Source organism: Cricetulus griseus (genome assembly GCF_003668045.3).
Source record: "Cricetulus griseus strain 17A/GY chromosome 1 unlocalized genomic scaffold, alternate assembly CriGri-PICRH-1.0 chr1_1, whole genome shotgun sequence".
Lineage (NCBI taxonomy): Eukaryota > Metazoa > Chordata > Mammalia > Rodentia > Cricetidae > Cricetulus > Cricetulus griseus.
The window spans coordinates 175,947,625-175,962,758 of record NW_023276807.1 but is presented as its reverse complement, the minus strand read 5'-3'; the positions used below and the strand labels follow the sequence as shown (position 1 = coordinate 175,962,758).

Below are 15,134 nucleotides of genomic sequence, written 5' to 3'. Positions count from 1 at the left end.
TGGGGTTAGTTCATGGAAGCTGAGTTTACAAAGCATGCGCAGTTTTTTTTTTTTTTTTTTTTTTCTTAAGTGGCTATTTTGGGCTACAATGACAGGGGAACCTGATGTTCCTCAGGCCACCCACAGCAAGGCTACTGTCCCACATCGGTCTCCCGGGGCTCAGAGGCAGTCTCCCACTCACTCTGATAGTGCAGCACCCTTCGCCCCACCCCCTCCTTTCCCCAGCCTCCTGGGGTGGAAGTCTGAGTTCCAGGACAGTACTGGGCACCGCAGGAGCCTTCCTGCAGCAGCTATGGGGTAAAGCGAGGCTTCACCCGGGCTCACATGAAGTTTTCCCACCGCGGTGCAGGTGGGCCCTGCGCGTGCACGAGTTGGTGGGTGCATGGTGGGCGGTTTTCCCTGCCCCTCACCCCACTCCGCTGCACACCTCCCTCCTGGGGGATCGCCCCCACCCCCTTAGCCCGCGTGTCCCTTTAACGCGCGCACTCGTCAAGGTCCTCGCGTCCCTCCCCTCCCGCCGCCGTCCAGCCTCGATTTCCCACCTCCCTTTCCCTTCGCCTTTGCCCGCGGTTGCCCGCGCCGGCCCGGCCCGGGACTCAGCTGTCACTTTACTTTTGCGCGCGCACCTCACCGGACCCCGCGCGGGCACGCGCCGGCGGGGGCGGGGCGAAAGCGCGGCGCGGGCACGCGGGCGCGACACCGCGAGGCCGACGTGGGGCTCGCTCTGTCGCGGGCTCTCGGGGCGGGCAGGGCGAGCGCGCGCTTGGGAGGGGGCGCGCGCGGACGGCCGGGTGGCGGCGGCGGCGGCGGCTCGCGGAGGCGGCGGCTTCACTCCGGGACTCGGCGTCGGAGCCGCGGCTGGAGAGCGGACGGCGCCGCGAGGTGAGTGGGGCGCGGGCGGGCGGGCGTGGCCGCGGCCTGAGCCGCGGCGTGGGGCGCGCGGGACCCCACGCGGCGAGGGCAGCCCGGCGAGATCCCCGCCCCCCGCGGCCTCGGCTCGGGCTCGCGCCCGCGGCCCCGCAGGCCTCCCTGGCCCTGCGCGTGCCCGCCGGGGCCCGCGCGCCCCTCCCCCCCTCCCGCAGAGTGTGGCCCTCCTCCGCCCTCGAGGACCCCTCCCCTCTCCGCTCGCGCCCGCCGCAGCCGGGAACTAAGTCTCCGCGAAGTCCAGGATGGATGTCGTGGTGCAAAGTGCCCGGCTGTCCCGAGCTCTTCCCTAATTGCATAATTGCTGCACGAGGTGTCCGTGCGGGCGAGGGCCCGCCCGGGAGCACCGGCTGGGTGTGTGCGTGATGCCCCGGGGTGGGGGGCGTCGCACTGGTCTTTTGTAATGCCTGGTGCTTGGCACAGTTTGGCTCCGAAGCAGGTTTTCCTCTGGCTTCTCTGCAGCCCCCGCTGGCCTGATTGGAAACTGGATTTCCCCCTATCCCCCCTCCCCCCCTTCTCTCCTAATGTTTTGATCCATTTACCCTTTTCCAATTCTAATGAACATAAAGCCTGGCTTCTTGGTGGCTCTTTTCCCACGACTAACCAGAAATACCCAATCCATCTTCCCTAAAGGAAATTAAGGCCGCATTAGAGACATCATCACCCTGGGCTCGGTGGCTTTTGGACCAATTTGCTGGTTTGCAGGACTCTGATATCGCCACCCCTGTATTGTGTAATTTTGAGGGTCTGCGCAAGTATTTCCATTTCAAAGTACAAAAGGATGTGCTAGGACTTACCTCTGATTACCTTACCGTTCTGAAAGATTTTTAAAAGCTCGTCTTAGTTTTAAATCCTTGGATTTTTGAAAAGCACGCTCTGGAAATGTGATAATCGAATCTGAATCTTGGGAATCCAAATATTTGTCTTTACTCAGGCAGTTGGGATGCTCCTGGGCGCTTTGCCTTTCGTATGTGGGCGATGATGAAGATGGAGTGTTTTCATATGTCATACCTTGAGCTGTTTTCCCTAGGGAACAGCACACTTTCCCCCCCAATCAGGTGCTCCACTGTTGTTTCCCCCATAAATATCTTTTCAGTCATTTGAAAAGCTGGATAGCGCTGCATGTTCGGCATGTAATATAAAATATTTTACATTTTTGGAAAGTTTAGAAATCCCAAGTAGAAAAACTACAAGATGCCCATGACAAGTTTTCTTTTTTAAAATCATGACATTTAATGAATAGCAATGTGGACTTGACTATTGTTGGTTTCATCAATGGGATTTACAGACAGATCCTTTTGTTGTTATGGAACAGGTGAATTTCACTCACTATGCTGGTAATTTACAGAGTATAATCACAACATAGAGTACCTATCAAAGAAAGCATAGAAAATTAGTATGTGTAAATTCTTAATTGTAACGTGTTTTTGGAAAATCCACCATATTATTTTATGTTTTAGTTAGGAACTAAGGTTCACTTTGAATCTGAAATGAAATACCACTTTAGGAATCTTAAGATCTTTGAAACTGTTATTAGAAGACATATTTGTGTGTAGAGCGCTTGAATTTAGCTTCCTTTAGGTTAGGTAATTGTATGGAATTAGATCTTTACGAATTAATTTTAATATTTAAAAGTTTTTATTCAGGAACTTATTTATACTTTAGAGAGACAAGTCACCATTTTTATACATATAGTTATTGGAATGATCTATAGAGTATTATCTTTCATAAAAGTTAATTGTGCCTGAGTGTGCAGTCACTTTTATTTTCTGTAATCAAGGATTCAGAAAACACTCAGCAGACATTTCTTTAATTCTTGACATTTGAAAAGGTGATGCTAAACTTTTATTTCTAAATGATTTAATAAGGATTATCAGTGGCCCTGGGTGGGGGTGGGGGTGAGGGGTGGGATTTGTCAGTTGTAGGTCAAGTTTTGGATGAAATAAGGTATCTTAGATCAAAAGTGTAGATAATTTTTTAGCTATAAAGCTATAGAAATTATGCTCCTATTTAGGCATTTAGACACTTTCTGTGGTGATGTTTTGGATTGAACCCAGGCCTTCCCATATACGCTAGGCAAGGTGCTCTACCACTGAGCCACACCCCCCAAGCCTGTCACTAGTAGTTTTAGTAGCTTAATCTTCTGGTATTCTGTAGTAGTTTTAGAAATTTCAGTCTCAGATTATGGTATTTTACATCATTGAGTAGTCTATTCAGTAGTTATATAGTTGACATATTATTAGGTGTATGTAAATGTACTTAATACTGAACCGAGTGTGTGGTTTTATGACTAACTCAGTACATAGCCATGACTTGACATAGCAGTCATAGCAGTGGCTTCAGTGTAAGGTAACTATTTTTCTGTGGCTCTTGTGTTTGCCATGTGGTGTGATAGATTGCCTGAGGTTTAGGATACATAAAACAATTTTTCACTCTTTCACATCTCTTTACATTTTTTTTCCAGCAGCATTTTGCTCCTAGAACATCTAACCCTAAGAGTGCTTCTTTTTCTTTCCCTGTATATATGCTCTATCTAGCATCTATAGTGTACATACTTACAAGTTTTTTTTAACTTTTTGTAGATTTGAACTCAAAGAAGCAAGCTGAAAAAGAATACAAATATTAAACCCAATAATAATAAGCTTAAAGTCAAATAAAAATGGAAGAAAACCCAAGAAATATACTCAGACTTGTAGAGCTAGGTGTGAAACATACTGATATAAAATTTCAGTATTCTATTAAGTGACTTTATTGCTCATAAAATGTGTCATAGCTACGGAGAATGATGGTCTCCATTTACAGAAGGTAGGGGAGCAGTCTGGTTTCCTGTGAGTGTTTGAGAGCTGTTTGGACAAAGGAACTATTAGGGCTGGGGGTGGTGATGCTATATGTGGTGTCTTTTGATGCTTCATCTCTGTGCTTCCTGACTCTTCCAGTCCTTTGCTGTGTTTATTGTCTTATAAAAAAAAGTTTGTCCTATAAAACTTTCAGTCTGCTAAAGGCCTGTGTTAAGAAGCCACCATGTCTTTGAGCAAACTCTACGTTGAACTGAGGATGATGAATGTTGATTAGTTATTGGGTCATACCTTTGGACTAGGTAATGATAGTAATGCATTGTGTTTTAAGTGAGGCTTTTGTTTTTGTGTGCACCGAAGCATACTTTTGACCATATCAGGAACAGTTTTATTTCAAAGTCTTAATTTAAGAGTAACCGAAAAGAGTCTTTTTCAAGAGGAATTTAGATAAATCTCTCTCTCTCTCTCTCTCTCTCTCTCTCTCTCTCTCTCTCTCTCTCTCTCTCTCTCTCTCTCCCTCTCTCTCTCCCTCCTCTCTTCTCTTCTCTCTCTCTCTCTCTCCTCTCTCTCTCTCTCTCTCTCTCTCTCTCTCTGTGTGTGTGTGTGTGTGTGTGTGTGTGTGTTTTGATGATGATGGTAGTGGTGATGGTGATGACAATAGTCACAGGCAGTCTTGTTTTTTTTCAGAGACGTATATCTGAGCCTTAGCTACATGATACTCAGAATGGTTACTGGTGGCTTGAAGCCCTGTAGAATCTGGATATGGGTTTTGTCAGTTCAGTTCTGAGTCTGTCACTTTGCTGGGTCAGACAGGATGTGATAGTAAGGATCAAACTGGGGCTGATTATGATGGAATGAGATTGGAGAAGGGATATCCTCTTCACTCAGTGCATTTTTGTGTCTGCTATCTAGGTTATAACGGCTACCTAGGTATCAAGGTATTGAGGAAATTGAGTTGGTAATCGGAGCTGCTCCAGGAGCATGAACCCAGAGCAAAGTGAATTTCCAACCTCCAGGGCTATTTCCTCCAGACTGGGGAAAAAAATGAATCCATCAGTGTCTCAGTACAGTCTCTATCTCTTGTGAAACATGGTTGCTTAGTGGAGCTGGGTCAGTGCCCATACTCTCCTAAGCCTCAGTTCTTGTTTGGAATCACGTGGCCTCTGTTCCGTTATCACAAAGGTTACTTAAAACAATTTCCCAGCTTAGAGGATTTTAACCTTGGCTCAGCTCTGAGGATGTATCGATTGGATGTGAGCGTGGCAGTGCCCCTGTTTCTCAGCCCTGGGCCTTTTTGTGATGACTTGCCAGGACACTTTGCAGGTCTGTTTACCTGTCCAGACTTCTCATAACTGAGCCCAGAGTGCTTAGCCCAAAGCCTGAAAAAATTAGGCTCTCAATCCTTCTTTCTCTCTCATTTTAAAAGATTTATTTATTTTTATTTTCTGTGTATGATTGTTTTATTTGCATGTATGTCTGTGCACCACATATGTGTCTGGTGTCCAGCGAGGTCAGAGAGGGTGTCATCCCTTGGAGCTGGAGTTACAGCCCATTGTGAGCCACCTTGAGGGAGCTGGGAATGGAGCCCAGGTTCTGTGCAAGAGCAGCCAGTGTTCTTAACTGCTGAGCCAACTCTCAAGTCTCTTCTGGTTTGTCTTATGCCAGTTCTTTTGAGATGTAATTTACCTTATAAAGTTAGCCTCCTTCATTTTTTGTATATACTGGAGCTTGAACTCTGCTGAACTTGCACTCTGCCCAAACTATACCTCCACCATCTTAAAATGTGCAGCTTAGCCTGGGGATTGTCAGTAGCTCAGGAGTAGAGCACTTGCTTTACACAATGGGACACTGGTTACTGTCCTCAGAACTACAGAAACAAAGCATAGCCACGCTGAGGCTTTTCTGCTCTGACCTCCACTTAAGAGCATTATCACTCACAGGAAAGTTTCTGCTCAGTAAAAGTCACTTCCCTTTTCTCTGTCTCTATGTTCCCATGGATTTTACTGTCTAGATATTTCTTACAAATGAGCTTGTGCAGTCTGTGGTCCTTGTGGCTGTACTGGCTTCTCTCAGTTAGATTCAGGGTCTTCCTGCTGAAGCATGAAGATACCGGACTTCATTCCTTTTTGTGGCTTAGGTATATTGTCATGTGGATGAACCACGTGTTACCCACTAGGTGGAGAACATTTGAATTGTTTCCACTTTTTGTCTTGTGAATAAAAGTGCTACCAATATTTGTGTCTACATTTTACATAAATTCGTAGAAGAAAACCTTTGGCAACCCCCAGAGTTATTTGTTTTGTAATTAGGCAACTCCCATTTTTATACCTAATTTTACTTTTGTTTTGTAGTCTCATTTTCTCTCCATTCTTGATGTACCTTGTTGTAGTCCCTCCCACAGCAGACTAAATGATGTTTCATCTTTAATCCAGGATCTAAAATGTCCACTGAGGCACAGAGAGTTGACGACAGTCCAAGCACTAGTGGAGGAAGTTCCGATGGAGATCAACGGGAGAGTGTTCAGCAAGAACCTGAGCGAGAGCAAGTTCAGCCCAAGAAAAAGGAGGGGAAGCTATCCAGCAAGACAGCTGCCAAACTGTCAACCAGTGCCAAAAGGTAACCAGCTGCTGGCAGCTCTGGATTTGCTTTCAAGTTATCACCTTAAACTCATATTTTCCCTTGTATTTAGTCATTTTTCCGGGATGAAGGTTATAGAGTTTACAGGTTCCCCCCCTTAATATAATTTTTAAAATGTGTTTTTAATTGTGAAAAACTCTTAAAAGCCAATTCAGAGTCATGACATATTATAAAATCTGTACTTGTAGTGCATTGATATATTTCTATCTTGTTAGAAAAACATGAGCAGGACATTATAAAAGTATAATTTGATTTATGGTTATTTGATCATGAATATACTTTTCTATTCAGTAACACAGAATAGACACTGAGAATCTCTTGACTAGGTCTGGGAGTGGGGAGATGGCTCAGTGGGCAAAGTGCTTGCTGCTGAGTCTGGATTAACATCATCCATATAAAAACTGGGCATTATGGCACATATCTGTAACCACAGTGCTGTGAGTAGGGGGTGGGAGAGTGGAGTGTGTGTGTGTGTGTGTGTGTGTGTGTGTGTGTGTGTGTGTGTGTGTGTTGGACACAGGTGGATCTCTGTAACTCACTGGCCATCAAGTCTTTTCCAGTCAGTGAGCTCCAGGTTTAGTGAAGAGATCCTATTTCAACAACCACAAAAATCAAACCAGGATGAACAGGGAGTGATAGGGGAAATAACTGATGTTGAACTCTGACTTATACATTCGTTCTCTCTCTCCCTCTCTCTCTCTCTCTTTCTCTCTCTCATGTGCACACACATTCTCTCTGTCACACACACACTCATGCACACATGCATACACATACACATCTGTTGAAGCAATTATTAGTGACAATTTAGTCTCTGATCCTCCCAGTTGGTAAAGTCAGAAATGCTGGTGTTAATGCATCTTGATTTCATTACATTAGGTGAGGGTTGGTCTTGATTCAGGTTTCCCCTCTCCCTAGAGAATGGATAAATCTGGAAAGGAGGTACTTGGATGATGCTCTGTCGATACTTCAACCTCTTAAAGTGATTGACATGTTGGTGGGCTTAGAGGGAATCTGCTTTGATAGCATTATATTATAGTCTGGTGCTTGGAAGAAAATTTGAAAGGCAGATTACATTCAGTGGACTCATGCTTGCTAGTGATTTTATGTTCTTTAATACCTTTTTAACGAATAAAAATGGCAAATAGGAAATGTAGGTGTTACTTTAACTTTCTTCTCACACATGTAACTTCAGGTACAGGGAACTCTTTGTTGAATGATGCCTTTATAAGACATTGGAAGATATGAATTAGGGAACTGCTTTCCAAAAAACCAAAGACTGTGTATCCTTCTAACTGAGTTCTGTCCACAGGCCTGGGATGAATCTTTGTAGACCCTCTGGTGAGAGTTATGGTAACTGGTCATTTAAGACATTCATACTAACTAAATGCAGGGTATCCAACTTTGATATCCTGTTGTGACATTGTGGTCTACAAATGTTTTGGGCCACAGTCATAGCTGTCATAGATGCAGGCAGCCTATGTACTCCTGCCTGAATATTCACTTTTTCCTTGCCAGGATTTCTGACCATTTTCGAGAGAATTATATAAAGTCAGATAGCTCTAGATATTTACCAGTTTAAAATGGAACACGCTGGGGTGGGAGAACGTTTCTTTTTGCTGTTACACTCCATGTCCAGGAGGCCTTAGCAGGGTGACACCTGCTCCTGCCAAGTGGGACTAGGGTAGGGAGGATAAGAAAGGTTAGGAGTGGAGAAATGTAACATTTGGGTAAAAGCTGGTTTGGGGAGGATGGGTAAGACTGTCCAAATCCAGATCTTATGCAGTTCCATCTAAGAGCTCTCATCCTGCCCTGAGCTGCTGACGCTGAGGTTTTCAGGGCTGCTTCAGGCAGGGGAGAAAGAGGACCAGGCAGGTCTGTGGGGCGTAGTCCTGCTTGTCTGTCTGCACTCCCTATGACTGTTAATCAGCAGAGATCTCCCGTTTCTCTGTTTGGGAGTATCCTTACCAAAAACAAAATCCTCAAAACAAAGCTGCCTTTGAAGGAAGGTGTGCTGTTTAATGCACCTTCCCATTCATTTTACCACAGTATTTTAGAAAGCACCCCTAATGATTTCATGAATAAATTATGGAAAAAAGATTCCCCCTCTTTGTTTTGTTTTTTGAGACACAGTTTCTCTATGTAGAACTGACTGTCCTGGAACTTGCTTTGTGGACCAGGCTGGTCTCAAACTCCCAAAGAACCGACTGTGTCTGCCTCCCAAGTGCTTGAATTAAAGATGTGTGTGAAAGACACTCTTTAAATAGGGGATAAAACTGACTTTAGAGATGGTTTTCTGTGCCTAGTCCTGATTGACGTCCAATAGGAAATACTACTAATACTGCTACAGTAAGAGTCATCTTTTAGCTGCTTCCTAGAGAAAACAGTCACTTCACTGGCAAAATCATTGAATCTGTGATTGATGAATTGTCTGAATAAGATCCCCTAATGGGTTACAGGTGGCACTGTGTGAAGCCATTTACTGTTGGTTTTACATGTGAAAATGCTGCTTGGTTGCTAAATTGTGGGAAAATTGAGGATCATGGAAGAGAAGGGGCCACCATCACACCCATGCAGCATTGGCCTGGTCTCTTGATAGCCAACTCACTCCTTGCTGTCTTAAAGCTTTGAGGTTATTTCGGGAATGAGACTTTCCTTCTGTACTGGGGTTTCAGTTAGGACCTAAAATAACATTTTAATTTGTATTTTAAAAAATGAAGAATCAATATTTAGATGACAAGTCTTCCTGAACACTGTCATTCTATGAGATAAACAGTTGCTGTAAGAGCTTTTATTCGAGACAAGGTCTGCCTGGAGCCCAGGTTCTAACACTTGACAGCTGTCTGACTTAGTGTCTTTATCTAGTCACACTTTCCACTTGCCTCAGGGTGGGGATGTGCTTGAGATAGACTCAGGCTGTGTAGACCAGGCTGGCTAGAAACTAAGTATAAAGCCCAACTGGCCTTGAACCTGAGATCCTCTTGCCCAGTGTCCCAAGAGCTGGGATTACAGGTATACTGCCATGCCCACCTCCAAAATAAGGATCACGGTGCCCTCCTTAGAGAGCTGTCATGATTTTGTATTTTGCTTATAGGGAGTTCTTGAAGATGGCTGTTGTCAGTTAGACCTCATGCCAGTTACTGTCTGTGAGGATAGTTTTCAGTTCCATTTGGTGCAAACCTTGACACAGTGAAGCTGTTGTTAATCTTGGGGCTTAGTGTTGTTATTCTAGGACTATTGTAATTAACCCATTTTGTAGTAACTCAGGTAAAGTGCTTTTCACTTAGGGCTCAATTATTAAGTGAATTGTAATGCTGGAATTTTAAGATTAACAATTACTGTAATAAATCTACTATAATTGTAGAATTAATGTATTGTAGACATGTTTCCTTTAAAATATCTTATTCTTGAGGTATCACAAAACAGTGTTCTATACATTTAAATATTGAAACAGGAGCACAAACTTGTGCCTTTTTTTAGTCAAGAAGGAAGGTTGCATGTGTGACACATTCCTCTTTGAAAACAGTTTTATATTAAAGACTGGTGTGTTCCTACAACAGTTGCTTCTCTTGAAGTGTCGACGCTGCTCTGTGATATTTACAAATATGTAGTTGGACAGTTATATGATGTTTAAAATGACAAATGTATACAATTTTGATTAAATTACTAGTCAGTTCCATAAAACATCTCCTTTGAGGTTCTCAGTGAATTGACTCTGCCTCTTTCACATTGATATTTCAATAAATATGAATTTTAAATCAGATTTATTTCAAATTAGTTTTGCTCAGAGCTGACATTGTAATGTTACTGGACTTTCAGTGTAGTGCCATTCTAGAAGGAATATTTGGTTTTCAACTTTGTGTTTTTGTTAGGCTGAAAGGTAGATTTCAGTAGATCCTAGTGTGATCTTTTGTTCACTGCTGGGCTTATCAAAGTTTGCTGATAATGACTGTTTTCTTGACATGTGCATTTTAAAGCTTTTCTATGTTTTGTGGTCTGCAGGCATTTTACAGTTGATGCACACACTTATTTGATGATGTGTCTTAAGTCAGTGGTCACTTAAAAATGACAGGTCCATGGTACTTATCAGCATCCAGAATTAAATTCTAGGCTTATGTGCAATGACAGTTGTTTTTTTCTAGAGACTATTTTGTCATTAAAATTATTATGAAAATAAAATTAGTGTGATGCTCTCTTGAGAATAAGCTGTCTGGCTCAGCAAATGCTGAGCCAGTTAGGCGTGCTGGTGTGTCTTAAGGCATGCTGTCTATGGGGGAGTAGAGAAGTCTTCCAAGTGTGGGTTGGAAAGGTGGCTCGGCAGGTAAACAGCCTACTGCTCTTCTGAGGCCCTCCACCAGTTCCAGTCTCAGCACTGTATCAGGCTGCTTACAACCACCTGTAACTGCAGTGGCAGGAGATCTGACGTCTTCATCTGGCCTCCTTGGGAGTCTGCACACAGGTGGCTTACACATATATGGAAATACACAGAAATAAAAATAAAATAAAAATCAGGCCCAGTGTTGGTAGGCAGAGGTAGGTGGATGGGTCTCTAGGTCTACACAGTGAGACTCATCCAAAAAAAAAAAAGAAGAAGGAGGAGGAGGAGGAGGAGGAGGAGGAGGAGGAGGAGGAGGAGGAGGAAAGAGAGAAGCAGAAGAAAGAAAGTTCAGGCATAATGAAAGGACTTAGCTGCTGTGGCTCCACTTCCCTGACTGTAAGCACAAGTGTTCTTGTTGTGCTGAGCCCTGGGTGAGTGAGTGAGTGAGTGAACTTTCTTTAGCCCCGGGTTTTATTTATTATTATTATTATTATTATTATTATTATTATTATTATTATTTTGTGTGTGTTGTACATGTATACTGCTTCATTTTTCTGGAGTGTATTCTTAGATCCCCCATCCTATCTAATTTTGGTTCCTCAGTTGAGTCCAAATGACTTATGATCCCTAAGCACCCCCCACCCTGTCCCACACCTTCTTATTTAAAGGATTGAAAAACAACCAGTAGCCTCTCAAATTGATAGCGTGCTAGCCCTGCTCATGCACTCCTGCAACACACGTTAAGTCAGGTAAATTGGCAAACAGGAAAATTTGGCTCTGGCTCTCTAGGGAAGTGTGTGCCCTTGCTGACATGCCTATCACAGAATCTTGGGTTATATCATATTGGATGATGGGATTTGGAAATACTATCAGTTGTCATGTAGACTTATGGCTAAGACAATTGTCTGTTAAAGAGTCACCTTTTAGTTTGCTTAAGAAGATTGTTATCTTAGTTTTCCTTCTTGCTTATGTGCAGTACCCAGCCTTAGTTTCCTAGCCTGTAAATGGGGACAGATAGAGCAGTAATAGAGAATTCTGTGTGATTCCTTTAATTCTCTCTTAGCGGTCTAAGATCATCACATGAAAGGTACACTTTAAGGGTGAAATACTGATACCTTTTCATTGTTTCTCACCCCGGGGGCACTATGTGATATAGCTTTCTCCCTTACTCATTATTTAAGTCAGAGAAACTTAATAGATACTGCAATCACAGTTTTTGGAGACAGAATTGGATTGCTGTCATTTAATACAACAGGACACCTTGTAATTGTCTAAATAGCAATTCTTTGTATAATCCTTTCTGTCAAGAGAAACAGCCATTCTTAGGTAGTGGTAGCTCAAAATACATTGTAATATATTGGCTTATTGCTTAGAGCTGTCGAATTTATCAGCAAATTGCTTTTTGTATTGAATAATATGTGGAACCATGTATGCAGGGAGAGAAGTCTGGGTTCTTTTGGGGAATTCTCTGACAGGAAATTATGATTTTTGTCAATTTTTTTTTTGGTATTTTCAAATTGGGCATTTGAAAACCCTAATAAAGTTCTTTTATGTTAAGATAGTTTTCAGCTGGGTATGGCTGGTACAAGCTTGTAATCTTAGCACTTTGGAATGTGAATTCAAGGTCATCCAGGCTGCATAGCTATACTCTGTCTCAGAAATAGGTTTCTTTCGTTGCTTATGGGTGCTCTTTGAAGCTTCTTGTTTCCTTTTCCTAATTTTAAAGATAGTTTATAAAAGTCACTCGTGGGCTGGAGAGATGGCTCAGAGGTTAACAGCTGGAACTGTTCTTGAAGAGAATCTGAGTTCGGTTCCCAGCACCCATATGAAGCAACTTGCTTACAACTGTCTGTCATGCTAGCTCCAAGGGATTGGATACCACCATCTCCCTAGGCATCTGCATGTGCATGGACTTACACAGATATACATGCATACACATAATTAAAACAAAACAAAAGAAATGTTTTAAAAAGTCACACATCTCTCAAAACAAATCACTCAAGGTAGGGAGTTTTCTTCTTAATGAGAAGCAATGATATTTTTGACCATTCCTCTTCTCTCAGGTAGTCCTAACAATTTTGATTTATTTTAAGATTTTTTTTTATGTGTATGGGCATTTTGCATGCATGTTTGTTGGTGTACCACATGCATGCCTAGTGCTAGAGGATTCTGAAAGAGGCTGTCAGATCACTGGAATGGAGTCATAGACAGTTGTGAGCTGTCATGTGATTGCTGGCTATCAACCCCAGGCTCCTCTGGAAGAGCAGCTAGTACTCTTAACCTCTGAGCTGCCTCTCAGGTCCTAGTCTTGATGGATTTTGAAGAAACCTTGTGGACATTTATGGTTTTAACTCTTCTGTTGTTTTTTAAAAATGTAACTTTATACTTTTTAAAAATTTGTTAAATTTTGATACCTTGCTCTGAGATATTAGGATTAGTTAACTTTAGTTAGCTTACCTATTCCTCTTTCTCGTCTTTCTAATTAAAAATATCATAATTGGTTGTTTTATACTCTTTTTTTGTTTTGGGTTTTTTTTGTTGTTGTTGTTGTTTTGTTTTGTTTTTAGAGACAGGTTTTCTCTATATTGTTTTGGAGCCTGTCCTAGAACTCTATCTGTAGACCAGGCTGGCCTCAAACTCACAGAGATCTGCCTGCCTCTGCCTCCCGAGTGCTGGGATTAAAGATGTGTGCCACTAACACCCAGCCTGTTTTTATATTCTAAAGAATATATTTAAACTTTTATTTCTTTCATATTCCCATAGTATTTATTGGTTCCCACTTTGACAAATTGAGATACTAATACTGTAATTGTGTGATTTAGTCCCTGCTGCCCAGATTGACCTGTACTGGGATTTTGCTTTTAAGATTTATTTATTTTTACTTTATAGTTGTAAGTTTTGCTTTCTCTTGGGAGATCAGAATAGGGCATCAGCTCCCCTGAAACTGGAGCAACAAACATTTGTGAGCCACAATGTTGGGTGCTAAGAACCTCTGCAAAGAAATGAGTATTCTGAACAGCAGAGCTGTCTCTCCAGCCCTCTGTGCTGGGAATTATTAGCTATGATTAATTTTGCATCTTCAAGGGTCGGTGTTTGTGATGTTTACATGGTATAGTGCAACTGCAACCTGTCTTTTGTGAAGTCTGTTAGAGGTCAACCAGTTGTATGGATGTGGATGGTCAAGGCTAGGCCAAATGGCATAGGGAGAGTTAGATTTCCTGCAAGCCCAGTGTGATTCCTAAGCTGCAATTAAGTTAGAGCATGGAGACCAGTAGATCACCTCCTTCATATAACATGTCATTTGCTTAAAAATATATTGCATTTAAGCTTCCTTCCTTCATACTTGATTTATGATTTTCTTACACAAGTTTCTTTTCCTTTGAGGACTTTAATTTTGTATTTTGCTGTCCTTGAATCTTTTAGTCATTGATTTTAAGTTTTACTTTATTTATTTATTTATTTATTTATTTATTTATTGGTGGCACTGGGATTGAAACACCAGGGCTTAGATATTCTGGGAAAGTGCTATTCCAAAAAATTATACCTCCAAACCTTTTGAACCTTTATTATGTCTTTATACATTCTAAAGCTTCCTTTGCCAGTTACAACCTGTGCAGCTTACACCATTTAGGTCCTTTTCCTTTGTAGTTTATTCTCTTGCATTTTTGTGCTCCACTTTCCTGAATGGGAGATGTGAGGCTGTGAGCACTAGCCTGGACTCACCCATTTCATTTTGAAAGTCTGTTTGATGCTTCTCTTCAGGCCTTTGATACTTGTTGTTTTTTTACTTTTGACTCATACTTGTTTATATGCAAATGGTAATTACAGAGTGTTAAAGATAAAGGGATCATCAAGTTTGTGTTTGTTAGCCTCTTTCCTTTGTAGAACAAGAAACTGAGGCACACAGAACAGGTGAGAGCTATGTCTTTGCTTGTTGTCTACAGCTAAAGGAGAATGAAAATGAAAGTTTTTTGACTTTATCAGTCTTGATCTCTGTCATAATGCCTCAACCCTGAGTGTGGATTAGAGACATAAACATTATGTCTGTGCTGCTGTTTCTTTAGGAAGTTAGTAGCAGTCCTGTGGGAGGAATCATGTTTATTTTAGTAGGTCCAGTTGGCTTAAAATATATATAGGAAGAGGGTTGGCAAGATGGCTCAGCAGATAAAGCTTTTGCCACCAAGTCTGACAAGCTGAGTTTGATCCCTGGCCCACAGGGTGGAAGGAGAAAACTATTCTCCCAGGTTGTCCTCTGACCTGTGTGTGTGTGTGTGTGTGTGTGTGTGTGTGTGTGTGTGTGTGTGTGTGTGTGTGTGTGTGAATAAAGGTTCACAAATAAATGTAAACAAAGATATAGGATGAAATAGTTTAAACACGAATGTTTGTTATTTAAATCTTTTTAAGGTACTTTAGTTAGCTGTCACTCATGCACTATCTTAATTATCCAGCTCTGCAATAATCTC

At 42.2% G+C, this 15,134-nt stretch overlaps 1 protein-coding gene across 3 annotated transcripts in view; it reads left to right on the top strand.

Annotated features, from left to right (window-relative positions):
- Window positions 1-206: 206 nt before the first annotated feature.
- Window positions 207-15,134, top strand: part of Ube2e2 (ubiquitin conjugating enzyme E2 E2) — a 296,679-nt gene continuing 281,751 nt past the window's right edge. Inside the window, exons 1-2 of one of the 3 annotated variants that reach the window (XM_027389395.2) lie at window positions 207-349; window positions 6,152-6,335. In XM_027389395.2, the coding sequence (XP_027245196.1) occupies window positions 325-349; window positions 6,152-6,335 (209 nt within the window). In that variant the 5' untranslated portion in view covers window positions 207-324. The other 2 variants (XM_035452237.1, XM_027389396.2) reach the window with 2 other exon arrangements.